We start from the raw sequence: 25,402 nt of genomic DNA on the forward strand, positions 1-25,402 counted from the left end.
GAGGGCATTACAGAATTTCTTATAAGTGTCCGGATTAGTGTCCCACTCCTTGAAAGTGGCAGCTCTAGCCTTTTGCTCGGTGCGGATGTTGCCTATAATCCATGGCATCTGGTTGGGATATGTATGTATGGTCACTGTGGGGACGACGTCATTGATGCACTCATTGATGAAGCCGCTGACTGAGGTGATATACCATTGGATGAATCCTGGAACATACTCCAGTCTGTGCTAGCAAAACAGTCCTGTCGCTAGTGGCATTCGCGTCATCTGACCACTTCCGTATTGAGCGAGTCACTGGTACTTCCTGCTTTAGTTTTTGCTTGTAAGCAGGAATCAGGAGGATATAATTATGGTCAGATTTGCCAAATGGAGGGCGAGGGAGAGCTTTGTATGCGTCTCTGTGTGTGGAGTAAAGGTGATCTAGAATTTTTTCCCTCTTGTTGCACATGTGACATGCTGGTAGAAATGAGGTCAAACTGATTCAACTTTGCCTGCTATAAAAGTCCCCGGCCACTAGGAGCACCGCTTTTCTTGTTTGCTTATGGACTTATACAGCTCCCTGAGTTCGGTTACAGTGCCAGAATCGGGTTTGTGGTTAATAGATGGCTACGAATAATATAGATGACAATTATCTTGGTAGATAGTGTCAGTCCGTACAGCTAATACCAAAGACAGAAAAAAAAGACAGTCAGTATGGTGACACATCAAATGGTAGCGTCTACAGGATTGGATTCATATGCTGCCCGAATGACATTGAAGTCATCAGTCTAAATGAAAATAGCTTGTGAAAAGCACCTTGTATTTGAAGTCCACAATCTGGAGAAGTGTCTCATTCTTCTCCTTAAGATCTTTGGTGTAACACTGTTCCAGCTTTTGTCCTTCCACTATAATGATACAGTCAGATAGATTTGGCATTAGCTCTCTTTTACTCTTGATTATAAGATCACAAAGAAGGTGTATTTAACATGCGGATGTTACTGAAGTTGCCTGTCAGTGAAAACTAGGCGGTAGCCCGTTCCTGTAGGTTCATGCTCTACAACATCCGCAGAGTACGACCCTGCCTCACACAGGAAGCGGCGCAGGTCCTAATCCAGGCACTTGTCATCTCCCGTCTGGATTACTGCAACTCGCTGTTGGCTGGGCTCCCTGCCTGTGCCATTAAACCCCTACAACTCATCCAGAGCGCCGCAGCCCGTCTGGTGTTCAACCTTCCCGAGTTCTCGACAGACACATTTCACCCCGCTCCTCCGCTCCTCCACTGGCTTCCAGTTGAAGCTCGCATCCGAACAAGACCATGGTGCTTGCCTACGGAAGCTGTGAGGGGAACGGCACCTCAGTACCTCCAGGCTCTGATCAGTCCCTACACCCAAACAAGGGCACTGCGTTCATCCACCTCTGGCCTGAAAACTCGCCTCCCTACCACTGAAAAGTACAGTTCCCGCTCAGCCCAGTCAAAACTGTTCGCTGCTCAAACCCCAATGGTTGGAACACACTCCCTCACGACGCCAGGACAGCGGAGTCAATCACCACCTTCCGGAGACACCTGAAAGCCCACCTCTTTAAGGAATACCTAGGATAGGATAAAGTAATCCTTCTCACCCCCCCCCCTTAAAAGATTTAGATGCACTATTGTAAAGTGGCTGTTCCACTGGATGTCATAAGGTGAATGCACCAATTTGTAAGTCGCTCTGGATAAGAGCGTCTGCTAAATGACTTAAATGTAATGTAATGTAAAAAACTCACAGAGGTGGTTCTTGAATTTGACCCGAGACAAAAAGAAAAGACAAAGATAATATATATTTTTAAATACATGATTTGTACTAGTGCTGAACAACATGAATAGTAAACAAAAACAACAGCTATCACTCACCAAGAAAGCAATGTGACTATGATTATAAATTAAGAAGACTTACTGCTAGCACAGTATGGACAATTGCCATCACAGCTGCAACGTTAATAAATTCCCACTAAGCGCTGTGATTAGTTCTTATCTGCAGTGCCTGAGCTTCCTGGAGGTTATCGACAGACAACATTTACAGCAACGCTCAATCTGTAGACCTGGGCAGGGCTTCTGCAATCCGGGTGTGGAGCAGGGCTTCTTCCAGAACATGACGGTATGGGAAAACTATTAACGTTGGGAAAACAGGTAGGCCTACTCCACACTCGGAGATGTAGGAGTCGTGAGAAATACATGGTCCGGGAGTGATCGGGTACGATTGGTGGCTGGTGTCCATTCCTCGGGCAGTGTGGCAACCTAGAAAAACACCCACCCACCCACACAAAAACACATTTCAGGGTGGAGGCAGCCCCAGAGGAGACACCAGTTAATCTTTAAATAAATCAAACCGTTTGGGTTTCAAGACATTGTGCAGCTGAAGTTAACCACAATAGACAACTAGGTATACTGGGCTATAGTAGCCTATTAACCGTAGGCAAGTCGGTTTAGCATAGTCAGTAGCCTATAGTGGCTGAAACCCATAAATAAATAGAGAGAATTTCATGATCATTTTGCCATTCAGTCATCATAGATAAATAATAGTACTAGGCATATACGTGCACACAATAGACTACACGTGCAAGACCGATGAGAAACCATTCTCGTCAATCGGCGCCCACGAGAAAGTACAATGCTCATTTTTTTCTCTCACCGCGCATACACTTTCCATCTACAACACCCAGAGACAGCATTGCTTATGCCGTATCAGAGAGCGCATGTAAACATCAACAAAGCTGCAATACTGACATCAACAAAGAGTAAACGCCCAAATAAAGCTTGCTCCGAAAATGAGTTCCACAGGCAACAACTAAAGATCGGCACATCGTGGACACAACTGCGCGTCCGTATACTATTCCGAGATGCACGTTGAAGCTATTGGAAGAACTGTACACATTTACTTTTCGCCAGCCAACAATATGAGTAGGCCTAACGAACAGCAAAAACACTTAGCCTATGTCAATCTACTATCTCCCATAGTACAATAGTTGACCTATTCTATTTTGTGCAAGAAATGAATATTCCAAACATAGCCTGGGACTACCACTAGGATTAAAAAAAAATGTTTTACGCAATGTGGTTGACGCAACAGATCAGAATGTTTAGCTTCAAATGTTGATAAACTATTAGGCTACGCATTCACGTTATAACGCATCAATGCACACACTGCGGTAGGCTATAAACGCGAATGTTCCATTAGCGGAAAAACACAATAGTTATATTGTTTCTTGCCTTATGCTGGGCATCATTCACAAGTGACAGGCTAATATTGTCAACCATCAGAATATTCTTTATTTTTTTGCATTCGTTGTAGATATATATTTTGTTATTGGGTGGATCAGCTTTAATATGGGGTAGATTGTTGCTATTCTTGATTTAACCTTGTCTTTACATATACTAAATAATATAGGTGTGAAATTGTTTTTGATTTAGAATGGACCATTATCATATACTTGTTTCGAAACAGGGGCAGCAGGAAAATAACTTTCTGTGCACTTAAATAGCGAATGGAGGACGCTTTTTTCCTGTGGTTCATTTTCATGCCAGCCAAGTAGGCTATACTCCTGTTGTAAAGATAAGCAACGTGCTTAATGGTGGAAAAGCTGAGAAATAAATGTATTAGGCCTAGCCTATAGAAAGCTGATGGGAGAAGCCTAATTACCGTGACTTACCCGTTACATGGAATTTGACTGACTTCAGGTGTGGCGTAATAAAGTCGCCACGACAGCCCAAGGCACAGCACACAATGGCCAATACAGCACACTGTTTTACAGGGCTACTGTGGCAAGTATTGTAAAGCAGTTCAGCAAAAAAAAAAAAGTATTGTATTGAAGTGTAAGTTCGGCCTACAATACTTTTCTTTATGGAACTGCTTTACATAACTTGCCATAATAGCCCTGTATCTGATGATTTATTCTATATAATGCTACTGAAAATGTAAGACATACTTGTGTACCAACCTCACATTGGATCCCTACCACCTAAGAGCCTCATGCTCACCTACAAGTTCCTCCAGGACTTGCCCCCCTCTGACCTGCTCTATGCACCCGTCTCTGTTCCTCAGACTTGAACTTCTCACCCTTCATATACAAAAGCAATGAATTTGACAAAATTGCACGTGACTTTGTCGGGAAGTGAGGAAACAAGTTAGTTGATACCATACAGGCCTGGTAGGTGTTTCATTTGAGCCAGCCCAAAAACCACCCAGTTTCTCTAAACACAAATACTTCACTGAGCACCAGAACAGAGAACACAGACACATTAAAACATAGGTATATTTAATTTCAACTGTATAATGCATACATATGATTAATTATTTAAACTAATCTGAATACAATCAATGGTGCTGAACTCCCATGGAATCATTTACAAACATTTTTTTTTTTTTGATGTCAGTGACCAATGACTGTTGAAAGACAAAAAAAACAAAAATCAGTCTGACAATTCCCAATGTCTTTATTTCTGTGAGAGTGATTGATGATTCTGTCCCTTCCAGCTATTTGCCGTTAAATAATATATTTAAAAAAAAATAAGACAATAAATACAGCTGGACATAAGATAAGATGTGTACATAGACGAGCACTGATGTCACTAGTCTTCGTATCTTATAGTTTTTCTGACCAGTTAGACAACCTCACACAGAGGACACATGGACGTTTCAAAGACAGACCCGTGTTGCCGTAGGTTCGGGCATGTACAGTGGCAAGAAAAAGTATGTATGTATGTATGTATGTATGTATGTATGTATGTATGTATGTATGTATAGTCTTTGGAATTACCTGGACTTCTGCATGAATTGGGTCATAAAATGTTCTGATCTTCATCCAAGTCACAATAGACAGAGTGGGTAAACTAATAACACACAAATTATTGTATTTCTTGTCTATATTGAATACATCATTGAAACATTCACAGTGTAGGTTTGAAAAAAGTATGTGAACCCCCCCAAGGCTAATGACTCCTCCAAAAGCTAAATGCTGTCAGGAGTCAGCTAACCTGGAGTCCAATCAATGAGTCGAGATTGGAGATGTTGGTTTGAGCTGCCTGCCCTATAAACTCACAAAATTTGAGTTTGCTGTGTGAACCATGCCTCGAACAAAATAGATCTCAGAAGACCTAAGATGAAGAATTGTTGACTTGCATAATGCTGTAAAGGGTTCCACAAGTATCTCTAAAAGCCTTGGATGTTCAGCAGTCCACGGTAAGACAAATTGTCTATAAATGGAGAAAGTTCAGCACTGTTGCTACTCTCCCTAGGAGTGGCCGTCCTGCAAAGATGACTGCAAGAGCACAGCGCAGAATGCTCAGTGAGGTTAAGAAGAATCCTAGTGTCAGCTAAAGACTTACAGAAATCTCTGGAAGATTCTAACATCTCTGTTGACGAGTCTACGATACGTAAAACATTAAACAAGAAAGGTGTTTATGGGAGGACACCACGGAAGAAGCCACTGCTGTCCAAAAAAAACATTGCTACACGTCTGAAGTTCGCAAAAGAGCATCTGGATGTTCCACAGCGCAACTGGCAAAATATTCTGTCGATAGATTAAAGTTGAGTTGTTTGGAAGGAACACACAACACTATGTGTGGAGAATAAAAAAAGACAGCACCCCAACATCAAAACCTCATCCCAACTGTAAAGTATGGTGGAGGGAGCGTCATGGTTTGGGCTGCTTTGCTGCCTCAGGGCCTGGATAGCTTGTTATCGTCGACGGAAAAATGAATTCCCAAGACATTTTCCAGGAGAATGTAAGGCTATCTGTCCGATTGAAGCTCAACAGAAGTTGGGTGATGCAACAGGACAACAACCCAAAACACAGAAGTAAATCAACAACAGAATGGCTTCAACAGAAGAAAATACACCTTCTGGAGTGGCCCAGTCAGAGTCCTGACCTCAACCCGATTGAGATGCTGTGGCATGACCTCAAAGAGAGCGATTCACACCAGGCATCCCAATAATATTGCTGAACTGAAACAGTATTGTAAAGAGGAATGGGGCAAAATTGCTCCTGACCGTTGTGCAGGTCTGTTCCGCAACTACAGAAAACGTTTGGTTGAGGTTATTGCTGCCAAAGGAGGGTCAACCAGTTATTAAAAAGTCAAGGGTTCACATACTTTTTCCACCCTACACTGAGAATGTTCACACCGTGTTCAATAAAGACATGACAATGTATAATTGTGTGTGTGCGTTATTAGTTTAAGCAGACTGGGTTTGTCTATTGTCCTGACTTAGATGAAGATCAGATCAATTTTTTTTACTAATTTAAACAGAAATCCAGGTAATTCCAAAGGGTTCACACTTTTTTTTTTTTTTTTTTGCCACTAAGTTTTGTAGGTGGAGTCTGAGTGGGAGAGGTTCTCTTTCATCAAGATGGCCAGATAGAGGGAACCAGTCTTCTGCCTTTCGTCCTGGCGGTGAGCACTACTTTGTTTGTGGGATTATGCTAGATACAGCCCAGAGGTGGAGGAATACAGGACAGTATAGCTGAAGGGGTGTGCTACAGGGTGTGCTTAGGCCTCAGGCCCAAAGCCACCATAGGCCTCCAGTAGATACCAACCAACCACACTGACAGACACTGAGCAACAACCAAAACTTGTCCGGCGACACAGTACAAAAATAGAGGTCAATAAAACGAATGAACATCGCATTTACACAAGCGAATTTCCCTTCCTTCTAAATTGTTTTTGTGAAAGAATTGTGCTACGATACGAAAGTGCTCTTCCTGACAGTTACCGTGGCAACAGCGAATGTCTGAGAGAAGAGGAGAAAAAAAAAAGAACAATTGTCAGACACCACATTTACTAAACATAGGAATTTACCACCTCAAGCATTCAAGTAAACCACAAAGTCAGACAGAACACTTGATGGTAACACTTCAAACAGACGGGTCACTTTCAGCCAAAAAGAAGTCACTGAAAACAACCAAGTGCTATTTCATCCCATTGTTCTCAGATTCCACCGATACGTGAATAAGTGAACCCTAAAACCTGAACAAAGCCAAAAGCAAGTGTTCATTAGTATGTCTCACACCGGCACAAAAACAAAACTTATATTTTTCTCCAACATATTCCTTCGAGACAATGGGTTTTTGGTGCAGCCTTTGCACAGTCAGTACAGTGATTCCTCTGGAAGAATGTGTACTTATTGAACAGTTTGTACTGTGGCCAGAGGGTGGCGCTATGACTACAGCAAAGGAAAGAGGATTCAGCAGGGTTTGGGGGCAAGGGGCTGGAAAGTGAGTGAAGAGGAAAAGTGGAGTAGATATTGCACACACACAATTAACCGGCCCCGCTCTTTCCCTTCATCCATCACAACTTGCCATGTCATGCATAGACAGAGACACACCAACCAATACAAACCACAAAAACGAAGCACCCCTGTCCAAACGCCCATTAGTGTGTCCATGTGTGCCTCATACAGAAGGTTGTGTTGACGATCAGTGGAACCAGCAAGCCGATCACAGGTGTGTGTGTGTGTGTGTGTGGGGGGAGGGGGTCTACGCAGAACAATTAAGCGGTTTGCTGTGTCCACGGAGCAAGAATCAATGAGAGAGATAGTTTTACAGTATGAAAAAGATTGACCAGATAAAAATACAGCAGATGGAACTCAGGCCAAAACAGGAGCAGGGCCAGTGGCCGGCCAGCAATGAGTCCTGAGAGGAGTGCCAGTGTCAGTTCCCTGCCGCCAGGCCCTCTTCCAGAACCACAGCCAGGAACCAAACCACAGAGGTCCAGGCGTGGTGGGGGCATAGGGGGAGGTGCAGCAGCGGCCCACAGGGGTCATGTGACGTTAACCTCCATCACATGGTCATCAGTAACGGGCAGCACCAGCACCTGCCGCCCCTGGCTCCAATAGAACACCTGTCCCGGACTGAAGGGCTCCAGGCGGGGCATGGGCAGACCCCTCTGCTGCTCCCCGCTGCCCACCGAGTGGACGCTGCCCCGGCTGCGGATGCTGGCCGTGTCGCCCTGGTCGTCCAGCCCTTTGTCCAGCAGGGATATGGTGTCGTTCTCTAAGCAGCTGTCTGAGTGGCCAGAGAGAGAGAGATGAGTGTGACTGAGTGTGTGTGAGCGAGTACAACACGTGCTGTAATAATGCCTACAAGCAAATTATCTAAACAGCATGTAAGAGGTTGACAAAGATGGCACAAAATATAGACTACGATTTTGTCAAGTAATGGGAGACATGCCTACGGACTGAGCTTAAGGACCGTTCTGCAGCTGTGGGTTACATACCCGTGTCGGGCTGAATGGCTGGAACGGCATTGTGGGGCAGGTACTTGAACACTTTGATGTTGGGGAAGGGCAGGTGACCGGCGAACAGGGGCATGACCTCCATCTGAACCCTGTGTGTGGCGCTGGCAGCCACGGGCATGGACACCACCCCCGAGCTCTTGCCACACACCGCCCAGTTACTGCTGTTGTCCACCACTGCAGACAACACACACCAGGGTAGACAGGTAAGTATCGGACACACACACACACACACACACACACACACACACCTTCCCGTGTCCTACCTTCATACATGAGCTTGGTGGTCCTCAGGCCCTCTATTTCCGTAGACTCCTCCTCCTCCCCTTCAGTCTCGCTGGGCTCCGCCTGCCGTGTGATGGACACCTCGAGGCCACAGAGGGCGCCGGTACGACAGTGCTGGTCCCCGGATGGCGGCAAGATCTCGGCCTTCAAGCTGTAAAGGGTCTGGGGAGGAGGGTTAGCAACATCGAGCGATGTTCAAGCCCAGAACAACGTTTGTTTGCGATGAGAACAGGGTTGTGTTCATTTGTTTTTTTTTGCAACGGAAAAAAAAAAAAAAAAGTGTTTTCCTCCATGTGGTGTCTTATGACGCGACCCAGAGCTGGGTCTTGTGTATACTCACAGAGACCCGGTCCAGCTGGAACTCGTAGCGGTAGGGTTTGAAGGCTGTGTGTGTGTCCGAGGCGGAGACGGGCGCGAAGCTGGCGGAGAATGCACACTGCAGGCACAGCGGGAGGGGTTTGGCCCAACACATCTCCCACAGGCAGAACACTGACTGCTGACTGCACACCGGCTGAGGCAAAGAGGATCAGAACAGATGTGTGTGTGTGTGTGTGTGTGTGTGTGTGTGTGTGTGTGTGTGTGTGTGTGTAGAGAGAGAGAGATGAAGTGTGTGTGTACAGTCAGTTACTAACCTGTTGCGTTTTAACATTGAGTGAGAGCAGCTCCATCGAGACTGTGGGCTGGCGCTCTGTGAGGACTGGGTCCGCCAGGTGGAAGTTTGTGTCGGACACGTTCTGGAGACACACCTGTATGTACTTCCTGTGTGACCAGTCAGGAGTCAGATCAATATTTAGACTCTCAACGTCACCATAGATTCCTTACTGAATGAGCAGACATGTCATTGAATAGACACTATTTTTTTGCATTTAAAATAGTAGACGAGAAGGTTACCCAATGCGGGTTCCAAATACTGCAATTGGAATTTGCATTGGGCGCGTCACTCAGTAAATAAATAAAAATGGTTCAAATTACATCATGCTGTATTTTTTGCACACATCTGTGACTGTGCGTGACAAAAATGTCCCCCGTACAGGAAAAGCAGATGGGAGTGTGTGTGTGTGTGTGTGTGTCCTACCTTTTCCCAGCAGAGAGTATTGAGTGCTTGGCTTTGAAAGGGACATAGAAGGTGAGGGCTATGAGAGTGGAGTAGATGGACCAAGGACAGTCGATGGAGACCTATGGACACAGAAAGAGAACACACAGGGCTGTAAACATAGGATAGGCATGGTCATGTTCATTAGGCCACAGTGTAACAAAACCCTTTCCAAACATTGAGGCAGAATACTCATTGGACAAATCCAGGTAGTCCCTCCGTTTCAGTCTGTTGTCTTCCGTTGGGTGCCTAATGAACATGACCCTGGTAAATGATATAAAGGTGGTCCTGGGGTTAACTATAGGCTAGGAGGACAAACGGTCTTCAAACCTTTTGGTCGATGTTGATCATGCCACTGTCTGCGTGGCTGTGGCTCTTGGGCCGGTGGCGGACCTCGCCGTTGGTGAGACGCTCAATGTCGGGCTTGAAGGGCGTGGGGGGGATGTGGCACAGCACCTCCAGCTGGAACTCCAGGGTGTGGTAGGGAGGGGTGGGGGGCAGGGAGATGCTGGTCACCTTCTCCGATGACTGGATGGAAAGAGCACTCTCCCCCATGCACTCTGCAAAGAGATGGGCGCGAGAGAGAGAACAGAAAAGAGTTAGCAACAGCAGAATCAGGGAAAGGCAGTCAGCATGGACCGCCAAAGGTGTCTCCCCCTATGGACAGAGGGTCATTGATCTCCATGGTAACCCCCAGACCTGCCTGGGCTAATATTAGTGATTGGAGGCAGCGGCTGGGCTGCAGTCTCTCCTCGTCTATAGACTACTTGCAATGCAAAGATTTGGATGAACTATCCCTTTAACCTCTGACCCAGAGTGGATGGATGGAAGGCTGACCTCCCGTGCTGGACAGGACGGTAGCAGAGCAGCAGCTAGAGTGGAGGATGGGCATGGAGTCTGTATTGCTAAGCTGCAACGCGTCACCCTTCTTCACACTGTAGTGGCCTGTTGCTATGGTGAACGTCACCTTCTGGGGAATGCCTGCCAACAGGTTGTCTGGAGGGAAAACACAGATACACACTCTTATACACACTGTTACCCACACGTAAAAATACAAGGATGACCCGGTCCAACCACATATCAACCGGCAGCGATTAGCATTCACTGTTTGTGGCTAAAGAAGGGGACAGAGGGCCAGACAGACGGACCTGAGAGGGGCTCGATGGTGAGCTGAGGCTCCTGGGAGTAGACCTCGTACTGTACCACAGGGTAGATGTGAGACTGGACAAACTGGACTCTCCCCACGCTCCCGCACAGCTGACGTAACGTGTACGAGCCCGGCTCTCCAGTCTAGAGAGAAAAGAGCGAGAGTGGAGGAAGAGAAAGAGAGAGACCGACAAGGTGTGATAAAGTGACACTTGACCTCTAATTGACAGCGTTCCCGATTCTGTTTTAATGGAGAGGCAGCAAGGAGAGAACAGATTTCTTTAGACAAATTGAAAATGAGCCACGGGGTGGACTTGGACTCGAGACATGACTGTTGACGTTACAGGAGGCTGAAAGAAAACGTACCGGGGCCGTGAACAAGATGCTGTTGTCGCCGGGCTGCAGCGTTATGTCGCGTGCCCTCAACATCTGGGCCCCGTCGTCCACGGCGACTGCTGCCGGGAGGGCCCCGGCGGTGGGCGTGTCTAGGGAGGCGGAGCTGTCGTGGCGCCGCAGCAGCAGGTGCATGTTCTTACACACCACCCCCGTGGAGGTGAGCGAGCTGTCCGACGGGCTGCGGTCCTGCATTTCGTAAAGCTCCAGGGCGGGGGGTAGCGAAGCGCCCATCCCGGCCCCAGCTAGGGGGCTTCCCTGGGGGAACAGGACCACCCCGTCCCCCTGGCCTTGTGGTCCATGGCCCGCCCTCCTCTGGGCGCTACCCGCACGGCCCCTCGCCCCGCCCTGCTCCAGGCTGAAGTGGAGAGTGGCAGCCAGCTGCTCCACCTGCATGGCCACAGGCATCAGGCAGCGCACGCGCAGCTCCAGCTGCAGGGCGGCACCCACGTGCACCACGGCGCCAGGCGGGCTGAACTGCATCTGGCGCAGCTGGGCGAACGCCGCCATGCTCAGAGCCACAGTCTGGTCTGGAGAGACGAGAGGAGGAAGAGGGGGATGAAAGAGGGAGGTTACAGAGGGCAATGCATTACATGGCAACATTGTGACGTCAGAGTTGTGTTGGTCTAGCCTGGGTGCCAGTCTTTCTGCTCTCTTGCCAACTCCTTATGAAATTGTCAGGCTTGACAATGACAATGGAGCAGACAAAAGCACAAACAGATCCGGGGACCAGGCGAATGTTTATCAGTCTTGGGACAAAACAATAGCCACTATTTACATGCTTGACCAGTTTAGTTGGCAAGTCTCTCAGAAGTTAAGACAACCGGACAAGGATCCTTGGATTTTTCATTGTGCAATTAGAAGCTTTCAACTCATTGATGCAGTAGACAAGAACAAACAGCTTTGACTGTTCCTGCCATGTCTCGAGTGTACGCAGTGTGTGTGTGTGCTCACCTGAGGGTGCCGGGGGCTGGCTGGCGAAGGTAAGGATCTCCTGGCAGAAGTGCTTCCTCTCCTCTTCTGTCAGGTTGGCGTCACCCGCCAGCAAGGCACTGGTCTGCAGGTAGCTGGCACAGTGAGTCAAGGAAACCTGAACTAGAAGATCGTATCTTGACTGAAACCTGGCTATTTCAATGCAATGGGAGAGTGAAAGAAGAGAGGCTTCAGAAAGGATTCCCTACCTAGCATGCGGATTGGATGGGGGTGAAATAGTAGCCAACCTTCCTTTGAGGTCATTATACACCTAGCTACCCATGATGGAAATCTTTAGTCCACCCACTCATATAATGCTTCGAAACGGTATGAACCAGGGAGGTACTATCTGTCCAATAGGAGTCCCATGTTTTCATTTTCCATTGAAAAACAGTTGTTACGGTTGGCCCTATTGAACATGATCCTGGCTCATATAGAATGTACAGTCGTGGCCAAAAGTTGAGAATGACACAAATATTAATTTTCACAAAGTCTGCTTGCCTCAGTTTGTATGACGGCAATTTGCATATACTCCAGAATGTTACGAAGACTGATCAGATAAATTGCAAAGTCCCTCTTTGCCATGCAAATGAACTGACTCCCCAAAACACATTTCCACTGCATTTTAGCCCTGCCACAAAGGGACCAGCCGACATGTCAGTGATTCTCTCGTTAACACAGGTGTGAGTGTTGATGAGGACAAGGCTGGAGATCACTCTGTCATGCTGATTGAGTTTGAATAACAGACTGGAAGCTTCAAAAGGAGGGTGGTGCTTGGAATCATTGTTCTTCCTCTGTCAACCATGGTTACCTGCAAGGAAACACGTGCCGTCATCATTGCTTTTGCACACTTATCGGATCATAAAGAACTTCAAGGATAGCGGTTCAATTGTTGTGAACGCTTCAGGGCGCCCAAGAAAGACCAGCAAGCGCTAAAGTTGAGCTGCGGGTTCAGCTGCGGGATCGGGGCACCACCAGTACAGAGCTTGCTCAGGAATGGCAGCAGGCAGGTGTGAGTGCATCTGCACACACTGTGAGGGGAAGACCTTTGGGAGGATGGTCTGGTGTCAAGAAAGGCAGCAAAGAAGCCACTTCTCTCCAGGAAAAACATCAGGGACAGACTGATATTCTACAAAAGGTAGTGCGATTGGACTGCTGAGGAATGGGGTAAAGTCATTTTCTCTGATGAATCCCCTTTCCGATTGTTTGGGGCATCCGGAAAAAAGCTTGTCCGGAGAAGACAAGGTGAACGCTACCATCAGTCCTGTGTCATGCCAACAGTAAAACATCCTGAGACCATTCATGTGTGGGGTTGCTTCTCAGCTAAGGGAGTGGGCTCACTCACAATTTTGCCTAAGAGCACAGCCATAAATAAAGAATGGTACCAACACATCCTCCAAGAGCAACTTCTCCCAACCATCCAGCAACAGTTTGGTGACGAACAATGCCTTTTCCAGCATGATGGAGCATCTTGCCATAAGGTAAAAGTGATAACTAAGTGGCTCGGGGAACAAAACATTGATATTTTGGGTCCATGACCAGGAAACTCCCCAGACCTTAATCCCATTGAGAACTTGTGGTCAATCCTCAAGAGGCGGGTAGACAAGCAAAAACCCACAAATTCTGACAAACTCAAAGCTTTGATTATGCAAGAATGTGCTAACATCCGTCAGGATGTGGCCCAGAAGTTAATTGACAGCATGCCAGGGCGGATTGCAGAGGTCTTGAAAAAGAAGGGTCAACACTGAAAATATTGACTCTTTGCATCAACTTCATGTAATTGTCAATAAAAGCCTTTGACAATTATGAAATGCTTGTAATTATACTTCAGTATTCCATAGTAACATCTGACAAAAATATCTAAAGACACTGAAGCAGCAAACTTTGTGGAAATTAATATTTGTGTCACTCAAAACTTTTGGCCACGACTGTACACCAATGAAGACATTGTCCATGTCGAGAGCATCTAAACCGTGATTTATTATGGGTAAATTGTGGCTGACTGACCTACAACTAACATTGAGTAGTTGTAGTCAGTCTCAACTCGCCTTTAAAATCCGTTGCAATGTCGAATGCGACAATTGAGACTGATTGACATTGGGCCTTATACATAAGGCACCAAACGGAGGAAAATGGAATGAAACAGAGAGGGACTACCTGAACTTGTCCAATGGCAAACACTTGTTTTTGTTTCCCGCTGCAAAGAGAAGGATCTCCTGGCAGAAGTGCTTCCTCTCCTCCTGTCAGGTGTGTTCAAGACAGCTGGGAACTCTGAAAAATACGAGGTCAAATCATGAGGTCAGTGATCTTCAAGTCAGAGCTCTAGAAAGAGGCTTGAGTTCCCGAGTTGGATGACCATTCAAAAATCATGTTTCCCCAGTCGGAGCTTGTCCCCCCCCAGAGTTCCCAGTTGTCTTGAACGCACTGAACTCGGAGGTTTCAGAGTTCCCAGTTGTTTTGAACACTGCATTTTGAGAGGATACTCTTCAGTCTGCTGCAGGAGCTTCTGACACTCGGCCATCTGCTTCCTGGTATGAGTCACCTGCAGGCTCCACCCCTCTGCCACGTATGACCTCAGAGAGTCATCAAGGAAGCCCTCTGCTCGCTCCGGGTCACCTTTCTTCCTACGCACACAGTTAGCACCGTTTTTATTAAATTAGAGAAACCCTACACCCTTTCATTCATTAGCACGTTTAGCTGACTGAGGCTAATCATTTTTCCAGCAACCTTCATCTTTGGAAACACCATTCAGAGATGGAGAGTGAGAGGCAGAGGGAACACAAAAAGGATAGGAGAAAGAAAGGCTTACATGTAAAACTCAGCTAGACTCTTCCCAATGAGCCGGGCTGAGCGCATCCTGCCTATGGCTCTGTACATCTCCATAGCAGCATGAGACAGCTCCTAAAATTGTTTAAAAAAAATTGTCATATTTTTTTTTTTTTTTTTTTTTTTTTTTTTAAATAGGAGAGAGAGATCAGAGGACAAAGACAGCATTCACAAAATAAGAATGTTTAGCTCTGTGATGGCTTTCTGCCCCAGTGCCTAAAGAGAGTGGGCCTGGAGGGCAATGGGGCCCAATGAACTAGATACCAAGACTATAAACAGAGAAACTCTGTCTAGGAACATTATGAAGCAGAATCAAGGCCCTTATCAAGGACTACTGCTACTGGCTACACCATTATCCACCTAATCAACATGGCACTTACCAGATAGTGTTTTTCAAATGCCTCCACAGACGATAAGGCCTCATTGAGTTTTTTGTAAGGGCTCTGCAGGCTGTTGACTGTAAGAGAGAACACAGGAGACACACTTAAGACTTTTCTCTAAAGACCATTTCAGCTTTTTCCTTAGTGCAATGAACTTCCATGACCTCACAATGATGTGTTTGGGTTGCCGGTAAAAGTACCCCACTTCAACCTCAAACAGAGAGTCATCTGCACGGCAGAGGGCGAAGCGAGTTTGACACGGCATACAACACAGCACAGCCTTTATCAAATAACGCCAACATTATTCATTGTAATGCAACGCTCAGGTCTTACTACCTTATAACCAAGGGCCTATTGTGAGCGAACTGGGTCAGCTGAGCTAAAAGCCTAGGGCATTAGTGTGTGTGTGTGTGTAATACCAGTCTCTGGTCTCTCTTCCCCCAGGCCAGCCAAAAGGTCCACGGTGCGGTTTAGGTCCTCGGAGGTGGGGACCTTCTCGGCCACGAGGCCACACAGGTAGCCCAGAGACTTTAGCTGGGAACAACAACAACACACGCATCACAACATACATAGGGCCACAGTGACAAGCTGGAAATGGAGTCTTATGACGATCACCAGAAAGTGTCAGAGTTTCTTGACCCGGTAAAACTCCTTGGTTTCGCAGACACAGATTAGGCCTAGTCTTGGACTAAGAAGCACTTAACAATGATTCTCCATCGAGCATACTTTTGGAAAGCAGGCCCCTTGTGACTTCAGAATGGTGTAGGCCCCCAGGGCAAGGGCTAACACAGTGTACCAGCAGTGATGTGTGTTAGGGTCAGAGGTGCCGTAGGTACAGTGCATTCAGAAAGTATTCAGACCTGTTGACTTTTTCCACATTGTTACGTTACAGCTTTACTTTAAAATGTATTTATTTTTTCCATCAATCTACACACAATATACCCGATAATGAAAAACAGGTCTCTAGAATTTGCAAAAAAACAGAAATACCTCATTTACATAAGTATTCAGACCCTTTGCTATGAGACTTGAAATGTATTTATTGTTATTTAAACTAGGCAAGTCAGTTAAGAACATTTCTTATTTACAATGACGGCCTACCCCGGACGACGCTTGGCCAATTGTGCTCTGCCCTATCACGGCTGGTTGTGATACAGCCTGGAATCGAACCAGGGTCTGTAGTGACGCCTCTAGCACTGAGATGCAGTGCCTTAAACCGCAGCGCCACTCGGGAGCCCAGGTGCATTCACTTTCCATTGCTCATCCCTGAAGATTTTTCTAGAACTTGGAGTCCATCTATGGCACATTTAATTGACTGGACACGAGTTGGAAAGGCACACACCTGTCTATATAAGGTCCCACAGTTGACAGTGCATGTCAGAGCAAAAACCAAGCCATGAGGACGAAGGAATTGTCCGTAGAGCTCCGAGACAGGATTTTGTCAAGGCACATATCTGGGGAAGGGTACCAAAACATTTCTGCAGCATTGAAGGTCCCCAAGCACACAGTGGCCTCCATCATTCTTAAAATGGAGGAAGTTTGGAACTACCAAAACTCTTCCTAGAGCTGGCCGCCTGGCCAAATTGAGCAATCGGGGGAAGTGGTCAGGGAGGTGACCAAGAACCCAATGGTCACTCTGACAAAGCTCCAGAGTTCTTCTCTGGAGATGGGAGAACCTTCCAGAAGGACAACAATCTCTGCAGCACTTCACCAATCAGGCCTTTATGGTAGAATGGCCAAACGGAAGCCACTTGTCAGTAAAAGGCACATGAAAGCCTGCTTGGAGTTTGGCAAAAGGCACCTAAAGACTCTCAGACCATGAGAAACTAGATTCTCTGGTCTGATGAAACCAAGATTGGACTATTTCGCCTGAATGCTGTGGGATGTTTTTCAGCAGCAGGCTGGGAGACTAGTCAGGATGGAAGGAAAGCTGAACGGAGCAAAGTACAGCAAGATCATTGATGAAAACCTGCTCCAGAGCACTCAGGAACTCAGACTTGGGCAAAGGTTTACATTCCAAAAGGACAATGGCCCTAAGCACACAGCCAAGACAACGCATGAGTGGCTTCGGGACAAATCTCTGAATGTCCATGAGTGGCCCAGCCAGAATCCGGACATAAACAATATCTAACATCTCTGGAGACCTGAAAATAGCTGTGCAGAGACACTCCCCATCCCGCCTGACAGAGCTTGAGAGGATCTGCAGAGAACAATGTGAGAATCTTCCCAAATACAGGTGTGCCAAGCTTGTAGTGTCCTACCCAAGAAGACTCGATGCTGTAATCGCTGCCAAAGGTGTTCAACAAAGTACTGAGTAAAGGGTCTGAACTCTGAATACTTACAATACCAGTCAAAAGTTTGGACACACATACTCATTCAAGGGTCTTTATTTATTTACTTACATTGTAGAATAATAGTGAAGACAACATGACACATATGGAATCATGTAGTAAACGAAAGAAATTGTTAAACAAATCAAAAACACATTTTATATTTGAGATTCTTCAAAGCAGCCAACCTTTGCCGTGATGACAGCTTTGCACTCTTGGCATTCTCTCAACCAGCTTCATGAGGCGGCAGGTAGCCTAGTGGTTAGAGGGTTGGGCCAGTAACCGAAAGGTTGCTGGATAGAATCCCCAAGCTGACAAGGTAAAAATCTATCGTTCTGCTCAAATCAGCAAAGAGAAATGAAAGTCCATTACTTGAAGATATGAAAACTTGCTTGGGCCAAGAAACACGTGCAATGGACCTTAGACTGGTGGAAATCCATCCTTTGGTCTGATGAATCCAAATGTGAAATTTTGGGTTGTAATCGCAGTGTCTTTGTGAGATGCAGAGTAGGTGAACTGATGATCTCCACATGTGTGGTTCCAGGTGAAGCTGGTTGAGAGAATGCCAAGAGTGTGCAAAGTTGTCATCAAGTTAAAGAGTGGCTGCTTTGAAGAATCTCAAATATATTTTGATTTATTTAACACTTTTGGTTACTACATGATTCGGTGTGTGTTATTTCAGAGTTTTGACATCTTCACTAACATTCTACAAAAAAGTAAAAATAAAGAAACTCTTGAATGAGTAGATGTGTCCAAACTTTTGACTGGTAGTGTATGTAAATATGATATTTACATTATTTTTTTTTATATATACATTTCCAAAAATGTATAAAAAACTTTTTTTGTTTTGTCATTATGGGGTATTGTGTAGAATGATGAAAAAAACTATTTAATACATTTTTGAATAAGGCTGTACTGTAAAAAAAATGTGGAACAAGTCAAAGGGTCTGAATACTTTCCAAATGCACTGTATATGCAGGTAGGTAGGTAGGCCACCTTCTCCGTGGCGTAGGTCCACAAGCCGACAGTGTGGGAGCAGTTGGCCTCTAGCTGGGCGCGGTCGCAGCAGCCCTCGATCCTGTGGAGCACTTCCAGACAGCTGAGGAACACCCAGCAGTCCAACGCCCCCTGGACCACATACACCTACACACACACAAAATGAGGATCTCTAGACTTGCATTTTATATACTTTTTTATTATTACCCACAAATCAAAATTGGAAAAATTCTTCAAAACATTCAAAAATGTCACACCATGGGACACCAGAAGCACCTTCTCCACCCGTGCCCCACACACACAGCTCATGCACAAACCAAAGCCAATATATTACACCAATAGAGGAAACCAAACTCTTTTTGGCAGGAGGCAACAGAGTTATACAATGGTAGGGGAAACACAGGAGAGTCCCTGGCCAGAATCAGAGTGTTTGAGGGGATCAGTTTGATCAAAACGAGGTGCACTGCAGAATAGTTCATCTTCATCACATAACGAGTAGTAATTTGCGATCGAAGGTTATTTGTATGTCAGAAGTTCGGGCCCAGTCTGACTGCAATACAGTACTCAAAAACACACGGTACCTCGAGCAGGCGCAGCTCCTGGACGCAATTGTGCAGCAGCTCCAGGGCTCGTTGGGTGACCTCCCAGGGCCTCTGGAGGAAGATGAGCAGGGTACACTGGCGGGAGAACAAGTAGCTGCGCAGGTCCAGCAGGCTGGCTTCGCCACGCTGGATCAACTCGCGCTTCTCCATGTCGATGGGCCGCCGCAGGAGCAGCCCGCTCCAGCGCTTCACCGGGGCACAGAACGAGCCCAGCCAGTTGGCCCCGTCTGAAAGACGTAGACACGACATAGAAAAAGACAGCAGACATGGACACAAGAACAATATTTTGCCTGAGTAGTACAGTAAACAAACACAAATCGGCCTATAGTAAAAAGTAGGCAGGGCTCTACGCTGACCTTTGTTTTTTTACAAGGAGCACGTGTGCACCTAAGTTGAAAAATGTAGGCGTACACAAATACATTTTGAAGCGCAATGAAACATTTGTAGGGTAATAAAAGGTGGAATCCTTCATTTTTCTAAGCACACTGGTGCTGCTAAATAAAAATTCCAGGTCACACAGCTAAATATTTAGGCGCATATGCAATTAAAATGGTGCACTGTAGAGCCACGGTAGGGGTAGTAAACAATGCCACTGTACCTCCAGCCCCAAAGTTGAGGACATACTGAGTGAAGAGAGCGTCCAGCTCATCGTACTGGACCAGGGCATCCTCAAACTGCTGCAGCATCTCAAACACAAAGGCCAACTCCTCCTGCACAACACACACACACACACCCCCAACCGTTGGTTAAATAGGTTACAACTGCTTCCCCTGTAGTAGAGCATGGATGATTGACAGGCGGTGGGAGTGACCCACCTGCACCATGAAGTAGTCGCAGAAGCTCCAGCCGGGCTCAGTGCGTTTCTCGCGGAGAGTGCGCATGTCATCCTCGAAACGGCCCAGGTTCTTGGTGAAGGACATGAGTAGCAAGGTGCGCAGCTTGGTCAGGAAGGAGCTCCACGAATCCTGGGACCGAGACGACTCCTTCAGAGGGTCCGACAGAACCACACACCTGAACCACGGGGAGGGGAGAAAGAGAGTGTGGGGGTGTTAGAGGGAAAAGTCCCCAACTCTCCTCCTGGAGAGCCACACACCTGCAGGCTTTTGGGCCATCCCTCAACTAGCAAATCTGATTCTACTAAATTAGTTGCTCAGGTCCTTGTTAAGATGAATCTGGTGTGTTACACAACAGGATTGGATCAAAAGACTGGTAGACAAAAGACGCTCAGATTCTGTTATAACAAGAGATGAGAGTGGTGATGTTGCCGACCTGTCGCTCTGCTTGTTGCAGAAGTCGTTGCGGATCTTGTCCACGATGGAGGTGCGCGGCAGGATGTTGGTCTTGTTCTTCTTCTTGGCTTCGCTCTCCACCACCACGATGAGCCAGTCCACCGAGCCGTGCAGCCGCAGGGTGCTCTGCCACCGCAGCATGTCATCCTTCACCGACGCCTTGTACATCTCAGTGTCCTGAGACACACACACACACACACACACACACACACACACACACACACACACACACACAGTATACAAAACATTAAGAACACCTGCTCTTTCCATGACAGACTGACCAGGTGAAAGCTATGATCCCTTATTGGATGTCACTTCAAATCAGTGTAGATGAAGGGGAGGAGACAAGTTGAAGAAGGATTTTTAAGCTTCGAGACAACTGAGACCTGGATTGTGTGCCATTCAGAGGGTGAATGGGTAAGACAAAAGATTTAAGTTCCTTTGAACGGGGTATGGTAGTAGGTGCCAGGTGCACCGGTTCGTGTCAAGAACTGCAACACTGCTGGGTTTTTCACGCTCAACAATATCCTGTGTGTATCAAGAATGGTCCATCACCCAAAGGATATCCAGCCAACTTAAATGTGGGAAGCATGAGTCAACATGGGCCAGCATCCCTGTGGAACGCTTTCGACACCTTATAGATTCCATGCTAGGGATGCAAACCTCATTAACCGGTCAACAAACGGTAAAACATTTTCCAAACACTAAAACGACGTGCCCAACAGAAAATACTATCAGAGACCTATATATAATGACAAGATCCTTATGTTTCCTCCCTAACAAAGGGAGTTATCCCAAAGCGGCAAGGCAGGCGACAAGCTTAGGCCCAAAATAAGCCCATAGAAACAAATTGGACAGATTTTTGGATAGAATGAAACCTCTCGCTACGCCTCTTCCTCTCTGATACGATGGATGAATACAAGGACTGGCCATTTTTCATTACGAGCTTAATGGAAACGTGCAGCAATAGCAAGCCCTTCATCTTACACTCAAAAGGCTGTAGCCTGTTATTGAACTCTAATAAAACGTCATTTTCAAACATTTGCCAAAATGCAAATAGAGGAACACAGTTCAAAACAGCGCACCTAATATTCCATATGTGAGAGGAAACTTAGAAAGAGGGGGAATCTAATAGCAACTACTATGATGGCTTGCTAACACGACTAAGGATTGTGCCTTTGGCTTATGGACAACGAAAGAAAGTTGATATGAAAACCAATAGCACGGGAGAGAAATGCTGGTTAAGGAGCACGAGGAAGGCTATATAAAAGAATTGCCTCCACGTTTCTAATGGAAGGATGATCGCAACGCTACTTCGAAGCAAGGTAAGACATTCCTCATTATTTGAAGTAAAAAGTGCAGATTTAAAACAATTACACTGCCTGAAGCTCCCATTGCATACCGATGGGTGATGCGCCGATAGACTACCTACCATAGACTATAGCCTATGCAGCAGAATGGGGAATAAGAGGCGTGCTTTACATGTTGAGATGTAGGAATATAAAAACAGCGTTAACACACCCATATGAGACAAACACACACACGGCCATTGGAGTTTTTTCATGTGAATCATAATACAGTGTTGAATGTTATGATACCAACAACAATGCCGGTCTGTCCAATATGGTCCCACAACATCAAATAGCGACTACTCACACAACAGTCTGTCCAGTATATGTGCAGGAAGGGAAAGGTGAGCAGGGCTCTGTTTCCATCCTTAGGAAGTAGCTCCTCTTTGAACTGAACAAAGTTGGCCTCGAGGTGAATCATCTTTGGTGCGCGTCCGTAGGACCTTCAGACGAGGAGACATTGAAAACAAAGGAACTTAAAACACAGTCGGGCACACACACACGCTCAAACACGTACACATCCACAACGTTGCACAAACCACACAGTTGCGCAAGCGTGCACACACACACATCTGATAGCGAAGTGCAAACATCCCAATAGCTCACCTCCTCCACTCCATGGACTCTCTGGGTAACTGCTGTGCCAGAGAGGTGTAGAGAGAAGTGAACAGGCTCTGGTCGCCAGCACCTGTGTGTCGGGGTTGAGACAGAGTAGTGAAGAAGAGAGAAAGGGAGAGAGAGCAGACAGGCAAAATAGTTCAACCGCTGTGCTTCCAACCAGCATCTTATTCCAATTTTTAGGGCTCAATGAGATCAGTGACTCATTTGTTTCGTTCCTTTTTATTAGCTAGGCATCTAGCTATGTCTCACTGCACACCTTAGGCTACGTCACCCAGAGCAACAGTCTGAGTTTGCAACAGAGGCAATGTAACAGCACTATTTGTGTTTTGAGATCATAGCGAACTACACTAGCTAGCTGGAGAACATGTTCTTGAAATAACGCCCTGTCAGGGTCTTGTCTAGCGCTTGTCGTTGATACATTGACAGTCCTCAAACTTGAACAGTCTGCGCAGTGTACTACGTGTAGGTATTCTCATCCAGACCTCGTTTGATTAGTAGCTTGTTAACTAGCTAGCTAAAACAGCCCGAGTCGACTATGCAAAAGAATGGATTGCATGAGGAATATACTGTTTTGTTAGCTACTAACTAGCATAGAAAGCGATGTCCTTTTAAAAATGGCCAATGTAGGGACTTCTGAAACCATCTTTAAAAACGATATACAGTAGCTGGCTACCACGCCAGTTAGACAAAATAGATTATCTGCAGCGGCTACTGCATTGGTTGAGGTGTCAATCAGATTCACACAGCACAGCAGCCACTGAGGAAAACTGTAGCTAGCTAGCCAAGCAAGCTAACATGGCTAACGTTAACGAGACAACTCAAATGTTAACTAACATGTCACAATCGGCTTGTTTTCCATAGTGTAGATGATTGGCTTTTCTTCATGGGCCTCCATGGATTCCGAGAGTCAACATTAGTCCTCCATTTGAAAGTGAACAATATCACTAGTGTTGTTATCAGAGCTGTACATTTCTGCTTGTATCGAATTGGGGCCTTTTTCATTTCCTGTATGTCCCTTAGAAGATGACGACATCCGGCACAACGTCAACGAGAGTTATGCCGCGTTCATGATTTGACCTCGTTTTTTTCCCCGAGTTCCCAGCTGTCTTAAAAGCACCATAACTATTGTGTGTGTGTACGTGTGCACGTGTGGCAAATGGTGTGCATGTGTTATGTTTGCCTGTGTGTGTGTGTGTGTTTCTAAGATTTTACTGAGTTACAGTTCATATAAGGAAATCTGTCAATTGAAACAAATTCATTAGACCTTAATCTATGGATTTCACATGACTGGGAATACAGATATGCATCTGTTGGAGTGTCAATGTAAGTATTTGTGAGTATGTGAGTCCAGTATGTATGCATAGTCAGAACGAGTTAGTGCAGAAGGGGTCAATGCAGATATTCCGGGTAGCTATTGGTTAACTATACTGAACAAAAATATAAACGCAACATGCAACAATTTCTAAGATTTTACTGAGTAACAGTTCATATAAGGAAATCAGTCAATTGAAACAAATTCATTAGGCCTTAATCTATGGATTTCACTTGACTGTGTGTGTGTGTGTGTGTGTGTGTGTGTGTGTGTGTGTGTGTGTGTGTGTGTGTGTGTGTGTGTGTGTGTGTGTGTGTGTGTGTGTGTGTGTGTGTGTGTGTGTGTGCGCGCGCGCTAAGGTATGGAGAGTCAGTCCAGTTCAAGTGTTAAGCAGTTTGATGGCTTGAAGATAGAAACGGTCTCTAAGCCTTTTGGCATCAGACTTCATGTTCCGGTACGTCTTCCCGATGTTAAGGGAGTAAACATGCAAATGATAAACCATGCAAATGATAAATGATCAGGCACCACATCGTTGTCGGTGATCAGGCCTACCACTGGTGTGTCGTCAGCAAACTTAATGACAGTGTCGGAGTTGTGTTTGGCCACGCAGTCGTAGGCGAACAGGGAGTACAGGAGGGTACTAAGTACACACCCCTGAAGGGCCCCAGTGTTGAGGATCAGTGTGGCAGACTACCCTTACTACCCTTGTTGCCTACCCTTACCACCTGAGGGCGGCCCTTCAGGAAGTCCAGGATCCAGTTGCAGAGGGAGATATTTAGTCCCATGGTCCTTAGCTTAGTGATGAGCCTTGTGGGAACTATGGTGTTGAACACTGAGCTGTAGTCAATGAACAGCATTCTCACATAGGTGTTCCTTTTGTCCAGGTGGGAAAGGGCCATGTGGAGTGCGATTGAGATTGCGTCATCTGTGGATCTGTAGGGACGGTATGCGAATTGGAGTGGGTCTAGGGTATCCGGGAGGATGCTGTTGATGTTAGCCATGATCAGCCTTTCAAGCACTTCTTGGCTACCGACGTGAGTGCTACGGGGCGGTAATAATTTAGGCAGGTTACCTTCGCTTCCTTGGGAACAGGGACTATAGTGGTCTGCTTGAAACATGTAGGTAATACAGAGTCGGTCAGGGAGAGGTTGAAAATGTCAGTGAAGACACTTGCCAGTTGGTCCCCGAATGCTTTCAGTACACGTCCTGGTAATCCGTCTGGCCCTGCTGCTTTGTGAATGTTGACCTGTTTTAAGGTCTTGCTCACATCGGCTACCGAGAGCGTTATCACACAGTCATCCAGAACAGCTGTTGCTCTTGTGCATGCTTCAGTGTTGCTTACCTCGAAGCGAGCATAAAAGGCATTTAGCTCATCTGGTAGGCTCCCGTCACAGGGCAGCTCGCGTTTGGGTTTCCCTTTGTAGTCTGTAATAGTTTTCAAGCCCTGCCACATCCGATAAGATTCAGAGCAGGTGTAGTTGGATTCAATCTTAATCCTGTATTGACGCTTTGCCTGTTTGATGGTTCGTCTGAGGTCATAGCGGGATTTCTTATAAGCGTCCG

At 46.2% G+C, this 25,402-nt stretch overlaps 1 protein-coding gene across 1 annotated transcript; it reads right to left on the reverse strand.

The window, feature by feature from the left end:
* Nucleotides 1-4,255: 4,255 nt before the first annotated feature.
* Nucleotides 4,256-23,554, reverse strand: LOC118370159 (trafficking protein particle complex subunit 10). Its single transcript, XM_035755010.2, has 23 exons — nucleotides 23,362-23,554; nucleotides 22,513-22,594; nucleotides 22,214-22,349; nucleotides 20,538-20,734; nucleotides 20,084-20,279; nucleotides 19,867-19,978; nucleotides 19,248-19,495; nucleotides 18,667-18,813; nucleotides 15,760-15,874; nucleotides 15,341-15,417; nucleotides 14,944-15,035; nucleotides 14,618-14,758; nucleotides 12,117-12,229; nucleotides 11,136-11,692; nucleotides 10,772-10,913; nucleotides 10,461-10,619; nucleotides 9,954-10,183; nucleotides 9,606-9,706; nucleotides 9,163-9,289; nucleotides 8,871-9,041; nucleotides 8,512-8,692; nucleotides 8,228-8,422; nucleotides 4,256-8,016 (listed from the first exon to the last, which is right to left on the reverse strand). The coding sequence occupies exons 1-23, from the start codon at nucleotides 23,420-23,422 to the stop codon at nucleotides 7,772-7,774; spliced, it is 3,825 nt and encodes a 1,274-aa protein (XP_035610903.1). The 5' UTR covers nucleotides 23,423-23,554; the 3' UTR covers nucleotides 4,256-7,771.
* Between the last annotated feature and the right edge of the window lie 1,848 nt (nucleotides 23,555-25,402).

The sequence above is a fragment of the Oncorhynchus keta genome, chromosome 37 (genome assembly GCF_023373465.1).
Source record: "Oncorhynchus keta strain PuntledgeMale-10-30-2019 chromosome 37, Oket_V2, whole genome shotgun sequence".
Lineage (NCBI taxonomy): Eukaryota > Metazoa > Chordata > Actinopteri > Salmoniformes > Salmonidae > Oncorhynchus > Oncorhynchus keta.

Bases quoted from the DNA above. Each gene is read 5' to 3' on its own strand.
- LOC118370159 (XM_035755010.2), bottom strand. From the start codon at position 23,422: ATGGAGGCCCATGAAGAAAAGCCAATCATCTACACTATGGAAAACAAG. The intron at 9,042-9,162 runs GTTAGTAACTGA...TCTTTGCCTCAG, and splicing joins TCAATGTTAAAACGCAACAG to CCGGTGTGCAGTCAGCAGTC. The intron at 8,423-8,511 runs GTAGGACACGGG...TGTTGTCTGCAG, and splicing joins CACCAAGCTCATGTATGAAG to TGGTGGACAACAGCAGTAAC.